The sequence below is a fragment of the Typopeltis vanoorti genome, chromosome 1 (assembly GCF_054136105.1).
Source record: "Typopeltis vanoorti isolate ZY-2024b chromosome 1, IOZ_Tvanoo_1.0, whole genome shotgun sequence".
Taxonomy (NCBI): domain Eukaryota; kingdom Metazoa; phylum Arthropoda; class Arachnida; order Uropygi; family Thelyphonidae; genus Typopeltis; species Typopeltis vanoorti.
In genome coordinates this window covers 117,347,242-117,374,618 of record NC_143549.1, presented here as the reverse complement: position 1 = coordinate 117,374,618, position 27,377 = coordinate 117,347,242, and the positions used below count along the sequence as shown (strand labels likewise).

At 36.0% G+C, this 27,377-nt stretch overlaps 2 protein-coding genes across 3 annotated transcripts in view; one reads left to right on the top strand and one right to left on the bottom strand.

Annotated features, from left to right (window-relative positions):
• The window catches only part of sip3 (septin interacting protein 3), a 306,647-nt gene extending 303,044 nt beyond the window's left edge, over positions 1–3,603 (bottom strand). Inside the window, exon 1 of the mRNA XM_090399016.1 lies at positions 3,273–3,603. Within this exon, the coding sequence (XP_090255142.1) occupies positions 3,273–3,401 (129 nt within the window). The 5' untranslated portion in view covers positions 3,402–3,603. The remainder of the gene's footprint in view (positions 1–3,272) is intronic.
• A 16,465-nt stretch (positions 3,604–20,068) lies between these two features.
• Positions 20,069–27,377, top strand: part of Mcm5 (Minichromosome maintenance 5) — a 288,604-nt gene continuing 281,295 nt past the window's right edge. For both annotated transcript variants that reach the window (XR_016548356.1, XM_090393095.1), the window contains exon 1: positions 20,069–20,257. Coding sequence is in view for 1 of the 2 variants with exons in the window: in XM_090393095.1 (XP_090249221.1) it covers positions 20,103–20,257 (155 nt within the window). In the remaining variant the exon portion in view is untranslated. The remainder of the gene's footprint in view (positions 20,258–27,377) is intronic.

The window sequence follows — 27,377 nt, the reverse complement described above, 5'->3', positions numbered from 1 at the left end:
ATTTTCTACACAACTACTATTTCCAGCTCTTCATTAACATATTCCTTCTTTCTGCCTAATCCCTCATCCAAACAATAAAAAAAACCAAAAACAGTTATACATTTGAACTGCTATGATAAGTGATATCATGATACAATGCTATGAAAAACAACTTTTTAACAGTTGGTTGGAATCATTTCTATAAGATACTTCCAAAATCTTTTTGAATCCAACTGGACAAGTGGATTATTAAAAAAAAAAAAAAAGGAAAAAAACTGGATGGGAAGAGAAGGCTGAAAAAGTCTGAGGCAATGAGATGGAGGGATTGTCACTTTTAATGTGTTCAGGACTAAGCTTAATAATGAGAAGAATGACTTTCAAAAAGTGAAACATTCTGAACTTGTAGATACAAATCCAATAAGTATATGCATACAAAAGTGAACTGGCATAAATAACGAAATCAATGGGATCATTTCAGATGCAGTTTTACAATTTTGCTTTACACTCTTTGCAAGTATAAAGTCCTCTGCAATATGAATTTAGACATTCCTCACTGAACTTCATCATCATCTTCCTCCTTTCACAAATACAGGTCAGGTGGCCGGTTTCAGTCTCAACCCAGTGTCTGCCTCTGTTTCTCTGACCTTTGGTTTGTGATTCATCTTTCTGGGTGTTCTATCATATGCCATTCATTCTAATTGTCTTTCCATTTGGTTCTGTATTTTTCCCCCTGTTTCCATTACTGGTATTTTGTTTACTTCTTTTGTTATGCCTTCATGTCTCTTTTTATCTAGTGTTATATAACTACTGTTTTCTCATATATTTCATTTCTACTGCAGGTGATTCTTTTCTTATCTTTTACATTTACTGTTCATGTTAGAATAATCAAACAAGTCAGTTTTAATTATTTACCATAAGTTAAGTTACAATAATGATTTAAGTAAATAATTAAAACTGACTTGTTTGATTATTTTATTGTCTGCTACTATTTCAATTTGGATGCCAGTCTTAGTTTACTGAGAGAATGACATTATTCTTAAATTCAGTTCATAGTTTCAAATATCACTTGGTCATCTGCAAAGAGTAAAGTACCAATCAATTTCTTAACATGTGCCCCTCAAAGGATGCACAAACTACTATGAAACAGAACTGCATGATTAAATTTATATTCTTATTAATCTCCTTTCAACAATTTTCCACAAAATTAGTCTATTACTTGACAGTACTCCAATGCCATCATACCTAACATTTTAACCTTCTAAGGCACTAATGACTGAATCAATCCACCTAGATCTTGGGTATTTTTCCTTCCTCTGGGTATTTTTCCTGCCATCTTGGCATCAAACACCTATTTATTATTATTATTTTGCTAATCTTTCTTGAACTATTCTATTTAAGTGACCATAACACCTTAGATTAGCCCTGCTCACACATTCTAGAATGCTCACAATGTCAAGTTAATTCCTAATCTCTTCATATTTATATGATTCTCCCACTGATGTCATCTGTTCAGGTCCCTAATTTTTCTCAGAATTCTCATATCCAAAGTCTCTAATCTAGTGCTCCAATACAACTCTCAGATCCATAACTAGTTTGAACACCATCCTCTATACTGCTAGTTTAGTGTTTTGGGCTAATTTTGCTCTTATTCCATATAAATAATCAATTAGCTCCCCACAATACCAGCTTTGCTTATTCTGTTATCTATTTCCAAATTTAATTTGCCATCTTCCCTAAAAACTGTGTCTAAATAGCAAAAATATTTTATCTGTTCTGTAAGTTTTATTTGAAAATTGAGAATGCAGCTGAAGTTTGCTATGTTACTGCCTATTTTCTTAGTCTTGGTCTTTATTTTTTTTTTAGTTTGGTCATAACAGCTATAGCAAAATTTGTTATAGCTGTTATGCAATTTAGTTACAAAACCTTGGAGACTTGCACAATATGTTTAGAACTACATCATCTTTAGAAAGCAAAGAAATAAATTTGATGCCTGATTCTAACAGCAGGTTCAATGCCATTTTCTTTCATAATGTGATCCATGTAGATAATGAATAAGAGTGGAGATAACATGAATCCTTGTCTTATCCATGATTTTACATTACACCATCTTCCTGTATTTTCTTCAATTCTTACTGCTGACTTACAACTAAAATATAGACAGTGCTTTGTGGTAACATTCCATTTACCCCATATAATTGTAGTGGTTAGAAAAGCTCTTCTCTGTCATAGACCTTTTTCAAATTTACAAAACTTAAGTACATATCATATCCTTGTAATATTCCCATGATTTCTTTAACTGTAAATTGAAAACCTGATCTTGACAACCTCTAATTATCCTGAATTCAGCTTGTTCTTTTACAAGTTTCTCTTACATAATTTTTCTCAATCTCTTTTCAAGTATGCCTGCATATATCATACCCAAAACACTCATTAGAGAAATTCCTATGAAATTATCACATTCAGCTTTATTTCCTTAAAAAAAAAAAAAAAGGAACTATGAAAGCACTACTCCAATGAATGGAATTCGACTGTTTGATTAGGCCATCTGAATTATGCAATGTAATCACTGCAAAACATACATCCATGTTTAAGCATTTCTAGTTGAATATCATCTACTCCAGCTACCTTGTAATAATAAACACCAACATTATATGCTGACATATATATGGTGATATTTATAGCACTTATAGTTGCTTCCATAAGTCAAAAAAGAAAAGAACTGTAATGGAAAGTCAAGGGCATGCTGTTGGATGAAAACAGCCTTAAGGCTGCAACAGTTACCAGATATTAGTATTCCTGAATTAAAACTACAGTTCATTTTGCCTGATAAAAAAATGAAACTGACTAATGACTAAAATCATCATTCACTGGTCCTACTAGTTTTCAAAATATTATAAAATAAATGTATATTACTATTCAAATCCACTCAATAACAAAACTTCCAAAAATTTTGGGAATTCATGGGCGTAAAAATTCAAACGAAAAAAAAAATACAATTCAGATCTGATACTGAAAATTTATCTGAAAAGGTAAAAATATATGTACTGACACTAAAAATATCTTTAAGGCTTCTTGTTCAGTATATATATGTACATACACGTGGGTGGGTGTATAAGAGAGAAACCAAATATAAAGATTTATTTTTGTGTGAGTAACGCATACATAAACAAGTTGATAAGTGAAACGTCAACTGAGTGTGTGTGTGTGAAAGAGAGGAGATGGAAGGTGAACAAATTAGCAGTAAATGTGTATATTGACATGATAAAGTCATTATCAATTAGGGTATAACTTACCGCCATACTCGGGTTAGACTTCGTAATATATACCACTGAAGGATAAAACTGTTTCTTCTGAAAATACGCATTACCAACAACTGCAGCCGTTAAAATAAGACTGCATAAACTCAGAAGTACGGCCCTCATGTTCGTTGAATAGTTTAATGATGAACACAAAAATATAAAATAAAATTTAGTCAATATATCACGAACATTCAAGTGAAACACATGATTTAGTACATATAATGCCACTAGCAACGTAAGCTACATTATACTTTTAAAAAGAGCATTAATCCTTCTCAAAATATAAATAAACAGCTGTTCTATGACAAACAGTCCCAAAGTTAATAACGGCATTATACACCAGAGGGCATAAGAATCAAAAACCGTGTCTTGATTTTATTGGACAAAAAGGTAAAAAATTTAAGTCATAAGCACATGACTTGCTTTCAGGTTATAGAAACAGATTTACACAATATTTCTCAAAACAGATTATAGAAGAAACTGGAAATATAGATTTAATTAATATGCATTAATAGAAACTGACCATGTAAGTCAAATCTACATGGAGTACCGAAAATAATAATAATAATAATAATAATAAAATCAGCTAACGCCTTTTATTCCCTTTATAGGGAGTAGGCGAGGCCTTTATACCCTATCTAGCTTTCGGAGACTGAGTGGGCAGTTCAAATTAATAATAATTATTAATTTTAACTGCCTATTAATTAAAGTTATTAATTATTATTATTATTATTATTATTATTATTATTATTATTATTATTTTTATTATTATTATTATTATTATTATTATTATTATTATTATTATTATTATTATTATTATTATTATTATTATTATTATTATTATTATTAGCTCAGTGGAAGTGGCGCTTGTGTCCTCTGCGCTTGGCCGCTTGAAGTTAGACCTAGGTTCTAGCCTAGTCGCTGACTGGAGGACCTTTTTCTAAGCCTATCTTCGACCGATTCCCGAGTTAGTCGATCTCAGGCACAGGCAAGCGGGTTTTTCCTCCCGGAAACTCGAGTTTTTCGTCTCGTAAACTCAAGAAAATCGACCGTAGTACCCACATTATTTCAGACAGTGACATATCTTGTTAGGGCTAGGTACCAAGAGATGGCAGCACTAATTTGCCAGCCTCTTCATCGGCTGCTGTTATAATTAGTGATAGACATGGACCAGTTATCTCTGATTGGCTACCGGTGGAGATTGAACTGCCCACTCAGTCTCCAAAAGCTAGATAGGGTATAAAAAGGCCTCGCCTACTCCCTATTAGGGAATAAATGGCGTTAGTTGATTAATAATAATAATAATAATAATAATAATAATTATTATTATTATTATTATTATTATTATTATTATTATTATTATTATTATTATTATTATTAATACATTAGTGTAATTTTCGTTATTTTATCGTCTTTAAAAGAATCATCAATTAGAAATCTTTAAACTCAAGTTAAGAACTGTGCAACTCAGTAGCAGTAGAACCTTCTGGCTACGCCGCCAGAAGATAGAATTCAGTTCAAATCTAGTCACCGACTTGAGGAACTTTTGTTAAACCGATCTTCAACCAGTTCCCGAGATAGTCGATCTCTGGCACAGAAAAGCGGATTTTTTCTCATTGAAACTCGAGATTTTCATCCTATAAACTAAAACGAATCTACCCTAGAACTAACATTAATTCAACCAGTGACATATTCTGATAGGGTTAGGTATCAAGAGATGACAGAGCTTGCTTGATGGTCTCTTCATTGGTAGCGGCTTATAATTAGTGATAGTCATGTGACAGCAATCTATGATTGGCTACCGGTGGAAATTTTACTGGCCACTCAGTCTCCAAAAGCTAGATAGGGTTTCTGGTCTACGCCTTGCCCACTCCTTATAAGGAAATAAAAAGGCATCAGCAAACTCTTAACATTGTAAAACTAAGGTGAATTCATCGCTTATGCATTTTATTCTGATTAGGTTGCTGTTCTACATGTTGTTATCGTAGCTGTTGTGATAGTAAGAAGAAGGAATTCTCGAGCCAGGAATACAGAGTAAACTTTCTGAAAAAATAAAAAGTAATAAACTCTCAATGGGATAGATGGTGTATATTAAGTGATTAATCTTCAAAGTGATCGAGTTGCCAGAAAATTCAATGATAAGACTACCTGGTGAGGGTTCGTGTGGCACATAATAGTGGAGCGAAGTTAACATACAGTTTCTGATCTATAATGAAACTATGAATTGTTATTGTTGTTGTTGCTGTCAAACTTCATTATATTCCAAGATGTATGGTGGAAAGTATGTAAAAGAATTTTATATATAGATGATACCTGTCCTTAAAATTAAAAAGCATCCATGTTTGCATCATCTGATAATGCAATTTTTTTATTCATTAATTCATCCTTCCTCTTCATGAAACACGAAATATAATATGAGTTTTAATGCTGACCATAACACTATTTAAATTTTAACAGCGCTATCATGATTCCTCTTCTCCTGCATGAAAAGACAAAATCTCTTCATATTCTAATGTTATTGTCAGCAACTTGTGTATTTATCATATTCACAGTACTCCTATTAACCAAATTATAAACTGGTTTATTTCTGGTCTACAATTTATCCTGATCTTTCAGAAATCCAATTTCATTTATTTGTTCAACAGTATGCCAGCTGGAAACTGAACGAAACCTTGAACAGATCACATATGGTTTGCAGATGTTTGTTGTTGTTGTTTTGCTGTTACAGGAATTTCATCGAACTCAAAAGATTCATTGCAGGAGAACCATTATTCATGCATTAACCATTTGTCACACAAAATACATATCATATGACTCCTTAAATCATTCGCTGATAAATTATTCAAATACCCTACAAGCAATCCATTACATCTATATACCAACATTCAAAAAAAACAACTAATCTAAACACCCTTATACAATTTCTAGGAATAACACTTTATACTATCTTGTCATGCCATGTACTGAAAGCTTCGCAAGTGCCAATCCCATAACACTTCTTTAATGACTTACATAATTCTCTCACCTACCCAATTTTTCAACTATAAGCTAGTTTTTAAATCCCACAAAAATTCAATCTATTCTTATCGGGAACATTCTATATAACTTCCACAATATTCGTTACTAGCATCCAGATGCTTTCCATCACACTCCCCACTTCATCTCCATTGAGATCTATGGTCACTAGTCCAAATCTGGCAATCTGATATATCTCCATGCCACATCAATTTTCTGCAGTTCATCTCTAGCATTACTATACAAACCCTATGATCTCTTCTACTTGAAGAGAATCATCTAAACTTTGGCCGTATTAACTGCTAGACATTAACCTTGGACAATAGTGCGAGTCTATTTCAGTCACCATGCAGGATTTCTAAATGATTTTCAATTACACGTGCAGGCAACTGAAATAGAAACCGATATGCAGATATATATAAACTCACGCAACGCATATGCAGAACACTTGGTCATTTGCATCTCTAAGCAACTACATAAGAATGCTGCTGGTCAATAATAGTAAATAGAGTTGATAACAATGGGTAAACAAAGGATCTTACCGAATTTGATAAAGGACTTATGGTATGCACCTGTCTGGCATGAGACCCGATTTTGAAAACAACAGAGCTGACTGATTTCTCAAAAATGAGATATTCAGAGTGTTTAATCAGGGGAATAATAACACACTTGCTTGTTTAAAGATGCAAGTGTAGTCCTAACACAGTCTGTAAAAAACATGATCACTGTCGTCATAGGAAAGCTTACAGCGAATGGAACTTCCCGTGTGAAGCAATTGACTCAAGTGCTTAATGACGGCTGTTCTTAAACTATGTGAGAGAAAATGAACAGGATCGGCATTAGTAGTTGTATGCCAATATGGAAACCACTGATTTCTGCAAAGAACCAGAAAGATGGTCTATGGTGTGGTAAATAACATCACAAGACACTGGAAAACTTAATAAAGGTAATGGAGCCAGAGAGGCCATGGTATACCATATTCTGTACTGATTGTAGGCCTAAGGTTTGAAAGAAGCCCATGACACAAACAATTCCGCTTGTATTGTAAAATCAACTCAAGGTTCTAGAGGTGATGTCATGGTGAGAGCATATCCTCTAATATTCCCGGACGGTCGGTGTCAGCCTTCCACGGATGAAGATGAAGAAACAGATGAACATTATTGCCAATGAAATCGTTCCTATAATTTTGAATTTTATTTCAGCAGGTGATGGTTGATTTATGGAAAACAATGCCACTGTTCATCCTGCAAGAATTGTTCTGCAGTAGGTAAGCAAGTATAGCAACGACTGTAACTATCTTCCATGGCAACCACAAAGCACAAACTCAAAATCCCATTGAGAATGTGAAAAACATGTTAGAAAAACAATCTGGAACAAAGTCCTCTTCTGTCAAATCAGAGCCAGTTACAATACTGTCAAGTGAAAGCCTGGTATGCTGTACATGTAGATGCAGTCCAACACCTCGTGAAATCTATGCCATACCGCATGCTAGTATGAGTAAAGGAGTCCAACATGCTATTAAACAAAACTTTTTAATTTCGTGACTATATCCGCCCTTGCAGGCTTCAAATCAGGAGACGTCGATAACGCGAAACCATCCCACAAGGGATTCCAAATGGGCACGACAGTCTTCGATACGAGCGCTTTATGAACAGCTTCAGATACCCGATGAGAGTTTCACAGCTGTCTATAGAATATACCATGGGAATCGAACATGCTCTGAAGAAAAGGAATGTTGCAATCGCTGGGTCTTATATTCCCCTAAGAATCTCGTTACGAAAAAAAATTAGAGATATCGAACTAGACATGATACTTTGAAACAAAACAATAAATGCCAAGTGTAAAAATCTAATTTCAATAACGCAGAACATTATTGAAGTTAGATTTTGATGATGACGAAAAAGATAGAAGCACTAGTATATTAAATAATAAACAAAGGAAATCTCCAAAAAGTTATGGACCCATCAAGAGAGACTACATACTACACGGAGCAGCTACCATAACTATTACTGAATTCATTCACACTGCTTTCACAAAAAAACATCTAATGGCAATCCATTGCAATCACATACCACCTCTGAGAGAAAAATCTAGCCCCATCCCCTTCTTATCGATATATATTCTCAGCTTCCAAGTAAGCCTTCTTGTCCTTTTTGCATTCTCCATAAAATGAAAAATTCCATCTCCTTTTTGACCCTTAAGGCGCAATCATATCATCCCTTTTTCATGTTTACCAGTGTGGGTGTGTGTGTGTGTGGTCATCAAATTCTCAATCTCTCTTCATAATCAATATTCCACAATCCTGATTTATTTTAACCCTCTCCTTTGCACTCTCTCCACTGTGTCAGAATTACAATGGAAACCAAGAAACCAGATCTGTGCATGACAATCAGAGTATGGTTTCATCAAGGCTCTGTAAAGAGGCAAAATGACATCCCTATCTTTACATGTGAAGATTCGTTTCAGCATTGCAATTATGTTTTAAGTTGAATTTATAATCTTTGCTACATGGCCCGTGAACTTCAACTTTCTTTCAACTAAGACTTTACACAAATATAAACCGATATATGATCACTCCAAATTGCATCACTTTACATTTAATGACATTTTACACTTTGCACTCTCTCCACTGTGTCAGAATTACAACGGAAACCAAGAAACCAGATCTGTGCATGACAATCAGAGTGAGGTTTCATCAAGGCTCTGTAAACAGGCAAAATGACATCCCTATCTTTACATGTGAAGATTCGTTTCAGCATTGCAATTATGTTTTAAGTTGAATTTATAATCTTTGCTACATGGCCCGTGAACTTCAACTTTCTTTCAACTAAGACTTTACACAAATATAAACCGATATATGATCACTCCAAATTGCATCACTTTACATTTAATGACATCCAATGTCCAGATTCCAGCTTATACATCCGTTCTGCAAGTACTGAATATCACTACCATTCCTTATTACCATACCCAACCGGGAGCACTTTTTCCTTTCTTCAGGTTATATACTTAATCTTCGAGGAAAGTAATATCCTATATCTCTATATCACCTGTCAAATCCTTATCAATATCATTAATGTACAGATTGAATAATAGTGTACCAAGAACTGATAGTTGTGATACACAATCAGTTATCTTAAATCGTGCGTCACATCCCCGTATATCGCTTTTGGATATCAGTCAGTCAGCCATTAACTTATGCACCTAATGTTTTGTAATCTAAACCCATAACTTCTAATTTATGCAAAAGCCTTTCATACTGTATTCTGTCAAAAACCTTAGCAAAATTCACAACTATCATCTCGTATGCATTCCCCCTTGTATAGTTCAATGGTAACATTATTATAGAATATGATCAACTTACTAAAACGTGACATTCAGGTAGTAAATCCATGCTGTTCATTGCAAAGCAGAGATTCACTGTTAACTCAATTTGGAATGCAATACTTAACCAAGTTTTCCAAAACGTCATCACCACTCCTGAGATAATGATTGGATATAACAGGACAGACTGGATTAAAAGTAATAAGGGAAGAATGTATAACAAGACAATCAGAAAATGTACATTATTGGAAAGAATTAGATGATGTCAAGTGGAGAGAATTCTGTTTCGTTTAAAGAAATGAATAAAAATATACAAAATAAAAATCTACAAAAGGATGGTTAATATGCGCGAATATCTGATCGCAGAGCATATATCGTAGTGCAACAAAACATAAAATTACTAAAACAGTACAATTAGCCAGTAAAGGATGGTTGATTGGTAGAGCCTATGCTACTAATGGTTCACGCATAAAGTTAAGCAAGTTTGAGCTCGGTTAGTAGTTGGAAGGGGTGAACTCTTTCGATGCTGTTGGCACACTCTCCCTCGATGAGTCTTTGGACTCCCTGGAGGTGTCACATAATAGTAATAATAATAATACAAATATATGCAACAACAATCAGTTATGAAGATGAAGAAGAATTATATGTCAAAGTGTTGAATACAATACAGAACGTTTATAAAGCCCACACAATAGTGGTGGATGATTAATAAGACTGGATGACTAATAAAAAGTCACTTGAAAAGTGTAGGATCAAAATGGCACATGAGAACAAAATGAAAGAGGAAATAGGATGTCAAACTTCATGATGACCAATTGTGAACACATTTTACAAGAAAAGACCAAACAGAAATTGTACAGGGAATAGTCCAAATACAAAGAGTTTATAAATGTACAAATATTAAACCAAGTCCTCCAGCTTCTATATCATGAAATATTGTACACCATCGTATGGGTTCGTATTTCGAATCCCAAATAAATATTGCACATTCTCTGTGAATTTTGTCATCTTCGTTGCGATTGTAATTAATGTTGACTACAAGGTACCATATTTTTGATAGTAAGAACTGGTTACATATTTTTACCCTGCTTCTAATTGATAATTGTCTGGGTCTCATTTGTGAAATTTTTTTTGTAATTTTGATATGAGTTACTTCCCATAGCTTGTTATGATGGGTTTGGTCCCCTATGGTGATTCCTAAAAGAGGGAGGTGTTCATTGATTTTAATTTCGTTCGGCACGGTTGGCTTATTTGCTCACCTGCCGACGAACATCGCGTGACATTTATGAAAGTTGCGTTTTAATGCGGATGCGTTTTCTAAAGATTTAAATACATTACAAGCAATCGTGAAGGACTCGGCTGTGATTAGCGTTAACGTAACATCGTCGGCATAGGCTAGTACTTTTGGTTTACCTTCTTCTCCTATATGAGTACCCCGCTATGCCGGGATGTCCTGATATCGCTCGTATCACCGGATCTAAGGCAAGAGCGAATAGGATCATAAATAAGCTGTCTCCCTGTCTGATCGAGCAGTCAATTTTAACAGGTGCAGACAGTTTCTTTTGATTATGAGTCGTGACTGTGCAGTGTTGTATATGTTTGATATTAAGTTTTGAAATTTCTTCCCGAAACCTGCAGCTTTAATGACTTCTTTCAGGTAGTGGTGACTAACAGAATCGAAGGCTTTTTCTATGTCCAGACTTACCAAGAGGCATGGTTGTTGTGTTGCCTGGTAGTGTTCGTATATACACCTAACTGTCAGAATATTATCTTCTGTTTTTCTGTTTTTCACGCCGCATGTTTGGGATTCTGATATTATTTTTTGTATGTATATTTGAATTCGTTGCGATATGATTTGGATAAGATTTTGCAGTCTGTGTTGATAAGTGTAATGCCTCTCCATTGTGAGTTTGCGTTGTTTGTGGTGTCTTTACTTTTTGGTATCAGTGTTATGTAACCGCGGTTGAAATATTTTGGGATGCTTTCCGAATTCTGGATTTCGTTCAGCATTTTCACAAATAGTGTCTCAAACAGGGGGTAGTAAGTTTATCAAATTCCGCAGTGAGACCATCGGGTCCTGGAGATTTGTGTAGTGACGGGGACTTTATAGTATTTTTGCATTTAGCACGGCCTGAATAAAATGCAGTATATAAATATAAAATAAAAAATTTATCAGCAGCCAATAGGAGAAATTGTAACAATATACAATTAGATAATTAACATGAATGGAATCTACAAGGAAAAATACAGGAAAATCTTAACATAATAATTGTAAAAAAGCGTACATCAGATCGGAAAAGATGTCCAGGTGAAAAATATAACTTCTCAGAGATGCCAAAAAATTAATTGCAGAAAGGAAGACGACTAATTGGAGCAGGGGGGAAAATACAGTATAATTTACCGAAAAAAAAATTAAATAAATACGTTAATGCCTTTCAGTCCTCGGTAAGGGATAGGCAGTCTATCGATATCCCAATTTTGAAGATTAAGAAAGATATTCAGATTCCACACGTAGCAATTAGAGATTGACTGGCTCTAGGTGATTAATAATCATAAACACCATCCAGTACAGAAGTGGCTAACCAGTGCCACCATTACTTGGACCGAAACGTAACAGAATATTTTAGGACGAATAACACGAGAAACCTGAAGAAAAAAAAACCGTTTGCCCATAAGGAGATCAACTAATTCAGTAAACGGTAGCAGAAAGAAAAAGGTTGGTCTATTTCCAGTATAGAATCCAACCTCCCTAGCTTTTCTCCAAGCAGACAAGCGCTCTGGAATGCGAATGTCACTTCGACTGAGCTTCACAAATAAAAGGATTAGCAAAATTGCCTGCCTGGTTGGCCGAGTGGTTAGGTTAGCATATTCGCTCTCCACCCAAATGGCTGCGGGTTCGAATCCCGCCGTGGGCATGGATGTTTGTGATTGTGTGTAAAAATATTATTGGTGGTGTTCGGTAGTTGATGATGAAAGTAGTTGGTGGGTATGGTGGAGGTGTCCTCCCTCGAAAAGTCTTTAGACTCCCTGGAGGTGTAATAATAATAATAATAAAAGTATTGATAAGAAGGAAAGAGAAGATAAAATGATACAAGAAACATAAGATAATAACAACAAAGATATGAAAGTACTACGAAAAAATTTCACATTTGAAGAAGAAAAAATTAAATAATAATAATATAAGCCTGTGTAGCTCAGTGGATGTGGCGTTTGCACACCACCGCGCTAGGCCGCACGAAGGAAGTCTTGGTTTCGAGTCTAGTCGGCGACTAGAGGAAATTTTTCTAAGCCTTTTTTCGACCGGTTCCCGAGTTAGTCGATCTCTGGCACGGGCAAGCAGGTTTTTCCTCCCGGAAACTCGGGTTTTTCGTCCTGTAAATTCAAGAAAATCGACCGTAGAACCCACATTATTTCAGACATTAAATATATTGTGTTAGGGTTAGAGACCACGAGATGGCGGCACATTTGAGCCGCCTCTCTTCACTGCGTACTGCTTAATTAGTGATAGCCTTGGGCCATCTGTCTCTGATTGGGTACCAGTGGAGATTGAACTGCCCACTCAGTCTCCAAAAGTTAGATAGGGCTAAATGGCCTCGCCTACTCCCGTATATACGGGAATAAAAAGGCGTTAGCTGATTTTTTTTTTTTTTTTTTTTTTTAATAGATAATAAAGACCTAATTCGGTACCCAATCAGAGATAGCTGGCCCAAGGCTATCACTAATTAAGCGGCACGCAGTGAGGAGAGACGGCTCAATAAGTGCCGCCATATCGTGATCCCTAACCCTAACACTCGTATTTAATGTTTTAAATAATATTGGTTCTACGGTCGATTTTCTAAAGTTTCCTGGACGAAAAACCCGAGTTTCAGTAGAAAAAACCCGCTTGACTGTGCCTGAGGTCGACTAACTCGGGAACCGGTCAGAAAATGGCTCAGAAAATTTTTTTCTATTCGCCGACTGGGTTTGAAACCAAGAAGTCTTCCTTGGTGCGGTCAAGTGCTGTGGTGTGCAAATGCCACATCCACTGAGCTACACAGGCTCTTTTTTTTTTTTTTTTTTTGATAATGAAGACGAACACCATATGGAAAATAAAAAAACATTGTTGTAAAGGAGAGACAATATTTTTCGGCAATGTAAAAATCAAGCACAAATGAAAATACAATTCCATGGATGCCAGAAGACCGAGAAGAAACTAATTTAGGCATACGAAACTCAAATTAGAATAAGAAATGAAATGCATAAAAAAATATTTTGTCAAAAGAAGATTTATTTAGAAGAGAAATTACATAAGCATCAGAGTAATATGAAGAGAGGGAAAAATCTGTTTAATAAATGCCAAAAGAGAAAGTTATACCAAACAGACAAAAGATTATGCGATGTTCAAAAAGGGTGATAAGAAAAAATTGAAAATAACAGCCTATCAACTTGCTGTCACGTAAACTGCTTGAAAAGAAGCCTACGGACAACACAGTATGAAGACAAAACAGCCACAGTGGCCACGTTAATAAGTGTAGGACCACCTTTTGCCGATGATTCAGCAAGCCTAACCAGCGTAGAGTCATACTTTTCAAAAGACTATCATAAAGATCAATGGAAATTTTGTCCCATTCTTTTTGTATGCCGTAATAATATCCTGTAGCGATATTCTTTCAAAGAATATCACTCCAAGAGACAATGTAAGTTCTGTAGACTACTCAGAATTCAAAGTTTATGGCAGCACAAAGGAAAATCATAGATAGCAAAGCGGTGCGGTGTGTTTGTGAGTGTGTATATATATATATTTAAAAAAAAAGAAGAAGAAAAAGATACTAACGACAATTTACGAAATAGGTGAGGAGTGGCATATATATATATATATATATATATATATATATATATATATATATATATATATATATATATATATATATATATATGAAACGTACTATTAACTCGGAGTTGGGATATGTTCATTTTTTAAATTAACTGACTTAAACCCGAGAATTATAACACAATGACATTTATTTGAAAAAAACGCAACATGTTTCGTCAAAAATGACTTCTTCAGGCGATAAGAACATAGAAAGATAATAAAAGACACTTAAATTAACGTTGATACACTCTAAAGCTATACAACTATAAAGCCATAATATTCGACTGTAAATTACAGTTATGAGCTTGAACTACAGTCCGAGTTAAAGTTCTATTGTTGTACACCTGTGCGTGTGTGGAATCACGCGATCTCCAGTATCTAATAGTAGAGTTGAAAGAGTCTGCCAAATTATAGCTAAGATTATTATTCAAATGAAAAGGGTCTAAGGTGATTTCCCTTGACTCGACAATGCGGTGCTCTATTTCATCAAGGCTGATGTGTAGGTTTGAAGTCAATGTCCAATCTATTTCATGTTGGTGGCCTTCGTTGTTCGTGTTTATTGAAAGCAGGACATGGCCCGACAGAGCAGTTGCTCTGGGTCTCTTATAAGCAATGTCTCTCTGATGCTCTTTGAGACGTAATAAGATAGATTTTTCTGTCTGCCCATAGTAAGGCTTTCCGCATTCACAAGTGACCTTGTATACACCTGGGAATTGTAGAAGGTTGTGAGGTTGTTTATAGTTGTTGAAGCGTGATCTTATTTTTGGCAGAGTCGAGAAGCACGTTTTCATGTTAAACTTCTTTAGAATTCTGCTCAGCTTTTTGGATAGTGTGCTGATATATGGCAAGACGATATGACCTTTGGAGTCGTCCTGTGTCTCTACGTTGTTACGTTGGTTGCGGGATAATTGGTTGTTAATACTTTTTAGAGAGTAGCCATTGTTTTTAAAGGTCCATTTAAGATGTTGTAGTTCCTTTTTCAGTTCTTCTTCATCTGACAGTACAGATCTTGCACGATTCGCTAGAGTTGATATAATACCCAACTTTTGCGCTGGATGGGGATGGGAGGACGCATGCAAATATCTGTCTGTGTGTGTTGGCTTTCTAAAAATAGAGACTTTAATTGATTCAGGCGTCTTGGTGAGATTAACATCTAGGAAGCAGATGGAACTATTTTCTTCAATCTCCATAGTCAATTTTATATCTTGATGGCGGTATATGTGGACGATATATTCCTCATATGGGAGCATGGCACTGAGAATCTTAACAAGTTCCTCGACCACTTAAACGGTCTGGGTAGTGACTCCACCAATAATGCATTGCAGTATACATCTTCTAGTGAGATGTGCTTTACATTATGGGAAAATACTAAGAATAGTGATCAGAGCTTTAACCACCTTTACAATGAGTTGCCCTGGTGTTTACTATCTTTAGACTTGAACTTTGTTTCAGGCCCAAACTTAATTGTTTGCATACTTGGGATTAGGAGTTAAAATAACGCATATAAAATTGCCTGGTTATCCTAATATATATATATATATATCCTAGAATATAAATAAATATATCTTTATATTCTAATGAAGAAAACCTTTACCATACAGTCCTATGGGAGAAGTCTAATAACATTTCCCATTGTCACGATGAATTAGAAAGAAAGATAATGTAATCAAAAGAAATCATTCTCATTCCCCTAGATCTGAACAACAACCTGAGTTACAACCTTTCCGACTGTCAATGTGCTACGATCTAATACTGGAGTTTGTGAGATGCTATACGCATGCATATGCCCCAATAATGAAGTCAACTAAGGGAAGTTTTGAATTCGCAGGCTTCAACGTTGAAATATATACACAAACTTTCCATGATGTTTGCAGTTATTTCCTTTATGTTTTACTGATTATTGCTTTTTAATGTGCACCTGAAGAAAGCTGATACAAGCTGACACTAGTTGTGCTAATAAACTTTGTTTTCATTTTTCTCGGTTTCTAGTCTTTCAATTTTTACACACACACACGCACGCACGCACGCACGCACGCGCACACACACACACACACACACACACACACACACACACACACACACACACACACACACACACACACACACACACACACACACACACACACACACACACACACACACACACACACACACACACACACACACACACACACACACACAGTACAATGAAGTTTTGATAAAATTGTATCAAAAATCTCTCAGCAAAAATTCAGCCAATTTAGTTTCCAAAATCAAAGACGTCAAACTCAACAAATCAGATTTAATGGCAAGTTTTGATATAGTTTCTCTCTTCACAAATGTACCTACTGAAGAGGTCCTCCATCTTCTCAAGAACAGAGTATTCAAGAAATTCTTTTCTTTACTCTCTCACCGTGTAAATTCAGGATACTTCAAATTCGAAAATAAGATTTATAAACAGAACTCGGGATTGACTATGGGAAGTCCACTCTCTCCGATTCTTGCTGATATATTCCTTAGAGACTTCGAAGAAAAGGCGATAAATTCCTCTACACTGAAACACAAAATCTCGTACCGTTATATAGATGATCTATTCCTCATTTGGGAACACGGTTTAAATAACCTCAATATTTTTCTAGACCATCTCAACAAGTTTCATGAGAATATCAATTTCACCTACGAACTGGAATCCAACAACTGTTGGATTCCAGTTCGTAGCTTTTTTTTTGTAACTATATAGAAACATCAGGTAACGCCTTTCTGTTTTCGTATGGCACTAATAACATAAAAATCTCTATTTTTAGAAAACCAACACACACAGACAGATACCTTCACGCTTCGTCCCATCACTACTCTCTGCAGAAATTTGGAATTATTTCAAATTAGTTTGAATGACTGTATACCGAGAATGAAAAAACAACAAGGTTTAATATTAAGATACAACTAGTTTCGCTGAATGATTCAACTTCTTCAGGTATCACAGGCAAAGAATTATACAAAAAAATGACAGAAACATAATAAAATTACATCAACAGATCTAGTATAAAAAACAATAGTACATTTTAAAAACAGGAATGCGAGCTTGAGGTCTAAATTAAAGTGGACTACGTGTGTGAGCTGCCACGATTACGCCAATATTGAACAGAGGCAATGTGTGCGTCAGAGAGATTGAAGTAAGGCTATTGTTAATATGGGATGAATCTAGTGAAATTTCTCTAGATTCGATGAACTTTCATTCGAGTTTATCATAACACACATGGATATTAGAACTTTTTGGCCAATCTACGAGGTGTTGGCGGCCTTTATCCGAGTTAATAGAGAAGAGAAGGTGAATAGAGAGAGAGCGCTAGCTCTGTGTATGTGTGTGTGTGTGTATATATATATATATATATATACATACATATCATCTAGTTTATATATGTATATATATCTACTCTATACTATAAAACGATAAGCTGAAATTGGAAACGGATGTGACGTCTGCTTGATACGTCACATCCGTTTTGTTATGTAATTTTGTTTTGTAACGTTTTTAACTCGACACTCAGGGGCTACCCTCAGTGTCGAGTCATCGGAATTCAAGGAGAACCGCCCTACCAGTCCAGAACAGAGGGGGGGCGCCGTAGGCGTCAGGGGAGGATCCCCCCAGTATATATATATATATATATATTATGAAATGGATTCTTTATCCTGCAGGTCAACATGATCAACCATAAAACCTGAAATATTGTAGATAAGAGATTGCGTTTGGGTTTGTGAACACAAGATGGCGCATATTTGTCTGTTGTACTTTGATCAATGGCACTAAATGAAAAATCATTAATTTGTTTGGCTTGCTATTCTGTTATTCGTTTAGGGTAGAGGCTGACTGTCCACTTGCTTTCAAAAGTTACTTAAAACTGAATGAACTCACCTACTCCATTTAAAGAATAAAAGCGTTAGCGGATTTTTTTAAAAAATAATTAATTATTATGTTACTGAAATCACCTACTTTTATTAAGGCGAAAATTTAATTTATTCTTTGCTATTTCCTTCTTCCTTTGAAAATCCTCAGTTCCAACTAAGTTGTGCTGCTTAATCCCTGCCCATATTTATATTCATTAGTTCAGGGCAATTTAATGGTTAAGAATAGGTCCGATATTCTCTAATTGAATTCGAATTTGAATATGTTCCATCTTAGTTAGAGCAACTGAGATGGAATATATAAGAAGTACGATGGAGATTTAATAATAAATTCTTAGTCGCCTTCGTAACGCTAATTGAAGACCAACGGGACATCCCCCCCCTGGATGGGAAAATACCTGAGTTTGTTTTACGTCGTGATGAGAGGAATCATATATGGGCTTTTTCAATTCAAGGCGAGTTATCCAATCTCATACGGACCTAACAGGGTTTTTCTACTTAAACTATATTTTTTCCATCTCGCATACAGGCAAATCGGCCAAGCGATCACATGCAGTTTACAGACAGAAATTCCTGTTGATGACGATGGTAGATGGCGTTGTGTGATGACGTAATAGTGTTGTTGTTGTTGTTGTTGTGGCTAAGGCTCTAAATAGATCTGCCACAACTAAGGCTGAAATTAGAGCCTTAAGTAGTCGGAAGATTAATTAGGGGAGATGGTGATTTGTGTATTGTGGAGTTGAGTGCTCTCTCGCGATGAGTTCAGGCAGTGCCTCCGAGATGGGTGTTCAGGGGTATATCTTACCTAGTCCCGTGAACCATAAAAACAATGATTAATGAAGAAGGCAAGGGATTCAAAAGAAACTTCGTATCCCTGATAAAATTCCTCTCAGGGGGTCCTGCTTGGAGGCTTCATGTAATAATAAAAATAATAATAATTACATTTTATTAGAGAACATATATTCTCAAATCCTAGACCATTCATACCTATGATCAAGATGCATTAATAATGATTCTTAGAAAAAAAATGAAAACGAATCACTCTGTGTGTATTTATAACTGGATATTATTATTTTATTATATCCCTGATTGAAGAAGACAGTCAACTGTAATTCACATAAATTGGGAAATGCATCTTATAGAGTGAATCTCTCGAAAACTCTAGTTTATTTTATTATTATTATTATTTTTGTCTTTCCTCTTCTTTTATTCGAATATTATTCAGTGGAAGAAGAGGCTTTGGTTATAATTGATTGAACAACTCAGAGAAAAAAAAACTTCTAAGTTCGCAGTTAAATAACAAAAAACAAACTATATTTAATACCTCATCAGCATCTCACAACCCATGAGGAGGTTAATCTACGCTGTTTCTGAATTGCTAGGACAACTCGACCGATGAAACGTATTTTGTCTTTATTTAAATTTTCAAGACTGGTAAGGCGAAGCCCTTTAATTTTTGTAAGATCAGCTGATTCATCTTCAATTGAAATATTATATTACACTAAAATAATGAAATAAATATTATTGATAGTAAATAAACGTAACTATTATTGATAAAATAGGAAACATTAAAAAACCTCAGTAATTCTCAATTTCCATCTACCCTTCCCCTAAAAAATAGTATCAAAAGTATCTCGATTCACCTCCACGCTCAACACTACGTATGTTTTACGTCACCATGGTGAGATTATTTCCCGCCTTTTTCTGATTTCATGTTATGATTATTTGAAAGACAAAGTTTGTGTATTACCATGTCGGGTGTGGATGATTTAGGTGTGTTTTATAGTGATAATTTTGGTTTTGACGATTCTCAAGAAGATAATCAACGTAATCTTCAGATTGTTAAGCGTCGATTTAAGGAATTTATTCGTCAGTTTCACGAAGGAAATTTTGTTTATATATATCGGTAAGCAGCAGTGGTGAAAATTAAAGGGCTTATGTAATGCCGTATCTTTAAGGTACACGTCTGACATGAAATAAAAATAAATAAAAAAATGTAAAGGATGACTAATTTTTATTATTATTATTACGGGTATCTCCATGGAATCGCGTAATTTCAATATTCTCCCATCATTTACACATATATAACTTTTGACATGGAATTTAATTGAATATAATGTATGTATGTATGTAATTAATATGTATCTCTTTTCTCCTTTATGTAGAAAGTATTTTACCTTGGGTATAATAAATGTTAAAGATACCAAGCTATTTTAAACCTGGTTTTACTCCATACTTGGGAAATGGAGTAAAACCAGGTTTAAAATAGCTTGGTATCTTTAACACACACACACATTATATATATATATTATATAACGAATGTACATATATGTGTATGTAATACACATATATGTAAAATGAGAACAAGAAATTTTAAGATAGGAACTCCTTGAACTGAAATTTTTCTTAACACTATTGTATAGTTTTAAAATAAGTTGCAGAGCATAAGTCACAATACTAAATTTATCAAAAGTGATTTTAGAATTTTACTGCTATACGTTAATCAAAATAATTTTGAAGATGGGGGTCTAGGTGCGAAAGAATTTTTAATGATATCTTAAAAATAACAGTGCGAGAGACTGGGAGAAAAGAGATAGTATTGGTTGGGGATTCGATGATAAGAGTGTACTTTCGTGAAAGTGATGAAAGCATATTTCCCAGGTGCAAAGATAAAGGATGTCAGTGATGCTGTAAGTATGCAGAAGAATGGAGAGAACGAGTATTGTATTGGCTGGCACAAATGATTTGAAAGGTGAGAAATATGCAATGAGAGAAGATATGAAAGAGTTGTTAGTGGAAGCAAAAAAAAAAAGCAATGAAGTAAAGATTGTGAGTCTACTGCCTCGATAATGATAGGACAGAACTGAGATGGGCCATGATTGTCAATGAGAAGATTGTGCAAGAGGGATGGTGTGCAGTTCATTGATGTATGGAGTGAATTTGATGGATGAAAGGGCTTATATATGCCTGACGGACTATATTTAAATGGTTTTGGAGCAAGATGTTTAAAGAAAGTGTGGTAGTGCAAAACTAGGGAAACTAAAGATATTAGGGAGAATGAAATCAAATGTGTGTCTGGCCACCCCTGCAATGAATTGAGGATCTGTACAGTGATGATTATGCATTGCAAAATGGGATTTCACAGGTTTCCATTTAAATGGAGCTGCAGAATTACAACCAACAAAATTAGAAGTTAAAGAGGATATTAGATCTGAAGGATTTCATGTTTCATTTGAGGCTGTCTGGTGTGAGAGAGGCAGATAAGAAAAAATACGTTGTTGGATGCTGCTTTAGACAAGTGGGCCACAGGAAGATGCACATGCCATGTATCAGCAGATTAGCGTAATGAATGTAGGCTGAACAATTATTTTTCAAGACTAACTATGGGGACATCAATTGGAGGGAGGAAAGGGGGGCATGACAAGATTGAAGTCGGATTTATGAGTTACTAAGCATAATTACATGAAACAATATGTTAGAGGGTGACAAGGGGTTTGAGAGTGTTGGATGTGATAATAGCATCAGAAGATCTCTATCCATCGCCAATATAGACACTCTGCCCCCAGCTGGGGAGATTGACCATGTGGTCTTGTTCTGGGAAGATTCCAGACACAAGTTCTTTGTCAGGAAGGGGTTTATGTTCAACTATAAGGCTGATTATGAGATGCATATCAACATTGAGGTAGATGAATAGGAAGTCTACCAATCGACCAACCTTTGCCGGCAAAGGTTGGTCGATTGGTAGAGCCTCTGCTACTAATGGCTCAGTTAAGTAAGTTTGAGCGCGGTTAGTAGTTGGAAGGGGGCCAATCGTCCGATGCTGTCGGCACGCTCTCCCTCGATGAGTCTTGGACTCCCTGGAGGTGTCAAAATAATAATAATAATAATAAAGTGTTCAGCATATTAAAAAATATGAATGTGAACACAGCAGTGGGACTGGATGGCACATCAGCCCATGTTCTATGTGAATGTGCAAGAGCGTTTGCATTGCCTCTGACGAAGTTGTTCAATCTAAGTCTCGGCTCTGACATGGTTCCAAGGGAGTGGAAAGAGGGCAAGATAGTACCATTGCATAAAGGTGGCTCCGAGTATTGGTTAGTATTGTTGGTGAAAGGTAAAATACAACAGTTGGTGGATAGGAATGCGATACTCTATAGTGGGTAGTATGGCTTTGTAAAGGGTAGGTCCTGTCTTAGTAACTTATTCACATTTTATAATAAAGTGACAGCAGAATTGGATAAAGGTAATGGCTACACTATGATGCTGTTCGCTTTTGCCAAGGCATTTTACAGAATACCACATGGGAAAATTTACAAAAACTGGAGCAAATGAGAATGACATATGAAGCTTGGATAGGGCGTGGCTGACGAACACATGAGAGTAGTGTATGGTGGAGTGGAGTCTAGGAGAATTATGGTGACGAGTGGAGTACCTCAGGGTTTGGTACTAGGGTCACTACTCTTTTGATTTGTATATTAATGACATAGGGAAAGATTTAAGAAGGGCTATTCAGTTGTTTTGCTGATAATGCAAAACTGGGGAGAATAGTAGCTGATAAAGGTAATGTAGATATCCTGCATGATTTAATTAAATTGGCATTGTGGGCAAAGAATAATGATTGTCATTTTAATCTTGCAAAATGTAAGGTTATGCACTTTGGGTTGAAAAGGTTGCATATGTAGAGAGCTCCTGAACAGATAAGTATTATTTTAAGTAATAATTGGTAAATTTACTTGAATCTTACGCAGTATTATTTACTTTTTGTATCTTAGTGTGTCTTTGTAATTTTTGTGTGTTTTCTGAGTTATTTCAATTAGTAATTTGATAGATACGATTATTAGCATGAAGTGTACATGGCTCCGATAAAAAGGAATAAAATGGTGTCCAGATCGCCATCTTTGTCCAACAATTTTAATATAAAGGATTTTATTCAGTGTACCATTTGTGAAATGTATGCTTTGAGGAGAGCTGTTGGAGTCTGGTTAGACAATGATAGTGGAGTGAATGTGTGCAGAAAATGTAAGGAATGCGAGGATTTAAAGTGTGTTTCAGGTAGTGAGAGCGATATCATTGTCGAAAGTGAGAATGCAGAAAATAGTGATATGCGAGTTATGAATAGGATATTTGCGAGGTAGTACCAGATAGCTGTGAGAGTGGTGTTGAAAGTGAGAATGACGATGAAAATACAGAACGAATAAATGAATTAATGGATAATAAAAATGATGAGACAGATGCAATGAGTGAGATTGCACGGTTACGCAAAGCGATACATAGAACAAATCGGCAGCTGGAGCGTTGGCAAAAATGTTTACTGAGCGTACCAACTAATAAACGGCAAAAGTATGATAAGAAAAATAAGAGTATGATAGTGAGTGTAAACAAAATGAAAGAACGAGTGTTGTATGGAGATTCTTTAGTAAGAGGTGTGATAGATGAGAGTTTGACAAAAACGTACCAACCTGATGCGAACGTTAAGGATGTAAGCGAGTCAATTAGAATGCAAAAGCAAAGGGTGAAAGAATTGATAGTAGTAGTAGCAGGAACGAATGATTTGAAAGCAGACAAAATCGCTGTGAGAGAGGATATGAAGGAATTACTTAAGGTAGAAAAAAAGAGAAGAGTGAGAAAGTTAGGATGGTGAGTGTGTTGCCACGATATGACAGTGAAGAATATAGGAGGGCCAAAATCGCTAATGACTTTATATGCGAATTATGCAGGAGGAATGGTGTGGAATTTGTGGATGTGTGGAGTGAGTTCGATGGGCGAAAGGATTTATATAAGATGGATGGTTTACATTTGAATGGATTTGGTGTATGGAGACTTGAAAAGGTGATGTTGAATGAAGTGGAAGGGGATGTGCAGAATCAGGGAAAGTATAGTTATTAAGGGGGGGAGGGGAAGAAGATATGCAGACTTCAGGAAGACAGTTGAATGTATGAATGTGTGTAATATGCCCAAGCGAGTGCGAAGGACAACAAATCAGAATGGGATAGTTAGTATAAGGCATCAAAATAGAGATGGGACAAATGTGCTTCTGCAATTCATGTATACTAATGCCAGAAGTATTAGGAACAAGAAGGAAGAATTTTTGGCCTTGATTGGCACTTCCAGGCCACAGGCTATTGGCATTAGTGAAACATGGCTGACAGAAGATGATATAGCTAGTGGGATTGAATGTGAGGGGTATGGTGTGTTCAGGAGTGACATGGAGAATAAAATGGGGGGAGGAGTGTTATTGATAGCTGATGAGCTGCAGCCAAGGAGAATAGAAGTGGAACTGCAGGATAGAGAAAAGTTGGTATGAGATTGAGACTAGCAGAACAAAATATACAGTCGGGGGTGCTGCTATAGACCAGGTGATGGAATAGATGGTGGAGATAGTATGCATAAGCAAATAGAAGAAATGAGTGGAAGGAGGGTAATTATTATGGGATTTCAACTATGGTAACATTGATTGGAAGGAGGAGAGGACATATGGGAGGAAGGAATTGGATTTTATGCGGTTATTAAGGGATAACTATCTGCAACAGCATGTAATGGAAAATACTAGGGGTCAGAGTGCTTGACCTAGTAATTACATCTGAGAATTTGACTGTAATGAATATGACCACGTTGCCACCTATTGGTGAGAGTGATCATAGGGTCTTGACTTGTGAGGTGGCTAAAGGTGTGGAATTTACAATTAAGACAGGGTACATGTGGAATTATTGGGCTGGAAAGTATGACAAGCTTAGGAGTTTGATTGGTTCAGTGCCATGGCATGTACAACTGCAAGGACTAGAAGTCGATAGTGCATGGGAGGTAGTTAAGAAGTGTTTGCATGAAGCAATGGCTGACTGTATACCTATAGTCTGAATAATAAATCAAGTAGGGGTTAAATGGATGAATAACACCATTAAGCTTGAGCTACAAGAAAAGAAACAACTATGGAGGGAATTTAAGGAGGAAGGTGACCCCGACAGGCACATGAGTGGTATAAAGTGCAGGCCAGAAGAGTAACGAGTGTAGTAAGAAAAGCAAAAGCGGATTATGAAAGAACAGCCATGCAGGCTAAAGAGAATCCCAAACAGTTTTTTGATATGTTGCAAGTAAAAGAAAAAATGTATATGGCAGAATGATTTTAAAGAATACCAATGGTAGGGAGGTAACTGAATCAGTTGATATAGTGGAATTACTGAGTGAGCACTTTGCAATAGTGTATCATCCAGGTGGTGACATTGCAGGAATGAATGAACCAAGAGCTTATACAGGAATTGTGGTGAATGAAGTGGAGGTGAATAGTCTATTACAAAACCTCCAATGTCAATACATCTGTGGGATTGGATGGTATACCAGCCCATGTCGTACATGAAGTGGCTTAAGAATTGTCAGTGCCCTTGACCATTTTGTTTAATTTTAGTCTCAGTTCTGGGTTAGTTCCGAGGGAGTGGAAAGAGGGGGAAATAGTTCCACTGCATAAAGGTGGTTGAAAGACTGCTGTTGTAAATCACCGGCTGATCAGCATATCAGGAATCGTTGTCAAGGTCTTGGAGAAAATAGTCAGGAGGAAAATTCAGGATTGGATAGATGAAAATGGGATATTGTATAGGGGACAGCATGGTTTCGTGAAGGGTAGATCATGCCTCAGTAACTTGCTCACATTTTATAACACAGTGACAACTGTACTGGATAAGGGAAATGGGTTTACAGTGATTCTACTTGACCTTGCTAATGCCTTTGACAGGATACCACATAGAATTCTAATCAGTAAACTGCAGCATATGGGGATGGATAGGAGGGTGGTTGATGGAGAGATATCAGAGAGTGATTTATTCAGTAGTAGAGTACAAAAGACGGCCTGTGACTAGTGGTGTGCCGCATAGTTCTGTTCTTGGATCACTACTGTTCAATTTGTTCATTAACGATATAGGAAAGGATCTGAGAGGAAGTATTCATTTGTTTGCCGATGATGCAAAGTTAGGTAGAGCAATAGTGAGTGCACAGGATGTCAAAATTTTGCAGGATGATTTGGATAGTTTGGAGGACTGGGCTAAGGAGAATGGATGTCAATTTAATGTGGTGAAGTGTAAGGTTATGCATTTTAGGGTGAAAAGATTAGCAGCAGTATTGGTGGAACCGTACTCCTGGAGATTGACGAGGCCAGGGATTTGGGAGTGTTGGTGGATAGGGAATTGAAGTTTAGGGGCACAATCAGCTCATCAAATCACTTGGTTGCTGAAAAATAATTTAACAAGCAGGTTGTCTCCTGAGCTCTTCATAATCACCCCCCTTGTATATGATTGAGACATTCAAATTACTGAAGGGTTTCCATAAGATTAATTCAGAAGATATTTTCGAGAATAGGACTGGTGGTGAGAGGACTAGGGGGCCATACATGGAAGCTGGGCAAGAGTGTGGTTACCAAGGGTGTTAGAGCTAGGTTTTTTACTTGGAGTGTATTGAATGAGTGGAATAAGCTGCCAGAGCATTGTGGGTGCCATGACTGGGAATGAGTTCATGGCGAGGTATGATAGATACAATGTGAATGTAGAATGGTTGTTCTTAACATGATGTTAGGGCCTCTCTTGATGAGTCTATCAACTCCTTGGAGTTACCCGTAATAATAATAATGTGGTGTATCATATTGATGGAATTGCTCTGTAGGAAATTGATGAGGCTAGGGCCTTGGGGTTGACAAAGAGTTGAAGTTCAGAGGCCATATTACAAAATTTGATAAAGTAGCTCAACAAATTACTTGGATGTCGAAAATCATGCTAACAAGTAAATAAAGGAAGTTGTTATAATGCTCTTTATGAGGCTATGATTTGGCCACATTTCGACTACTGCATACAAATTTGATCACCTGGGTTTCTTGTGGACCGGGAGGTGTTTGAAAGGATTGAAAGACGAGTGCTCAAGATGGTGACAGGTCTGTGAAATAGTCCTTATGAGGATAGATTGATTAAAAGTTTGTGGGTTACAAAGTTTAGTTGGTAAGCAGAAAAAGGGGGCATGATAGAAACTTTTAAGATATTAATGGAGTTTTA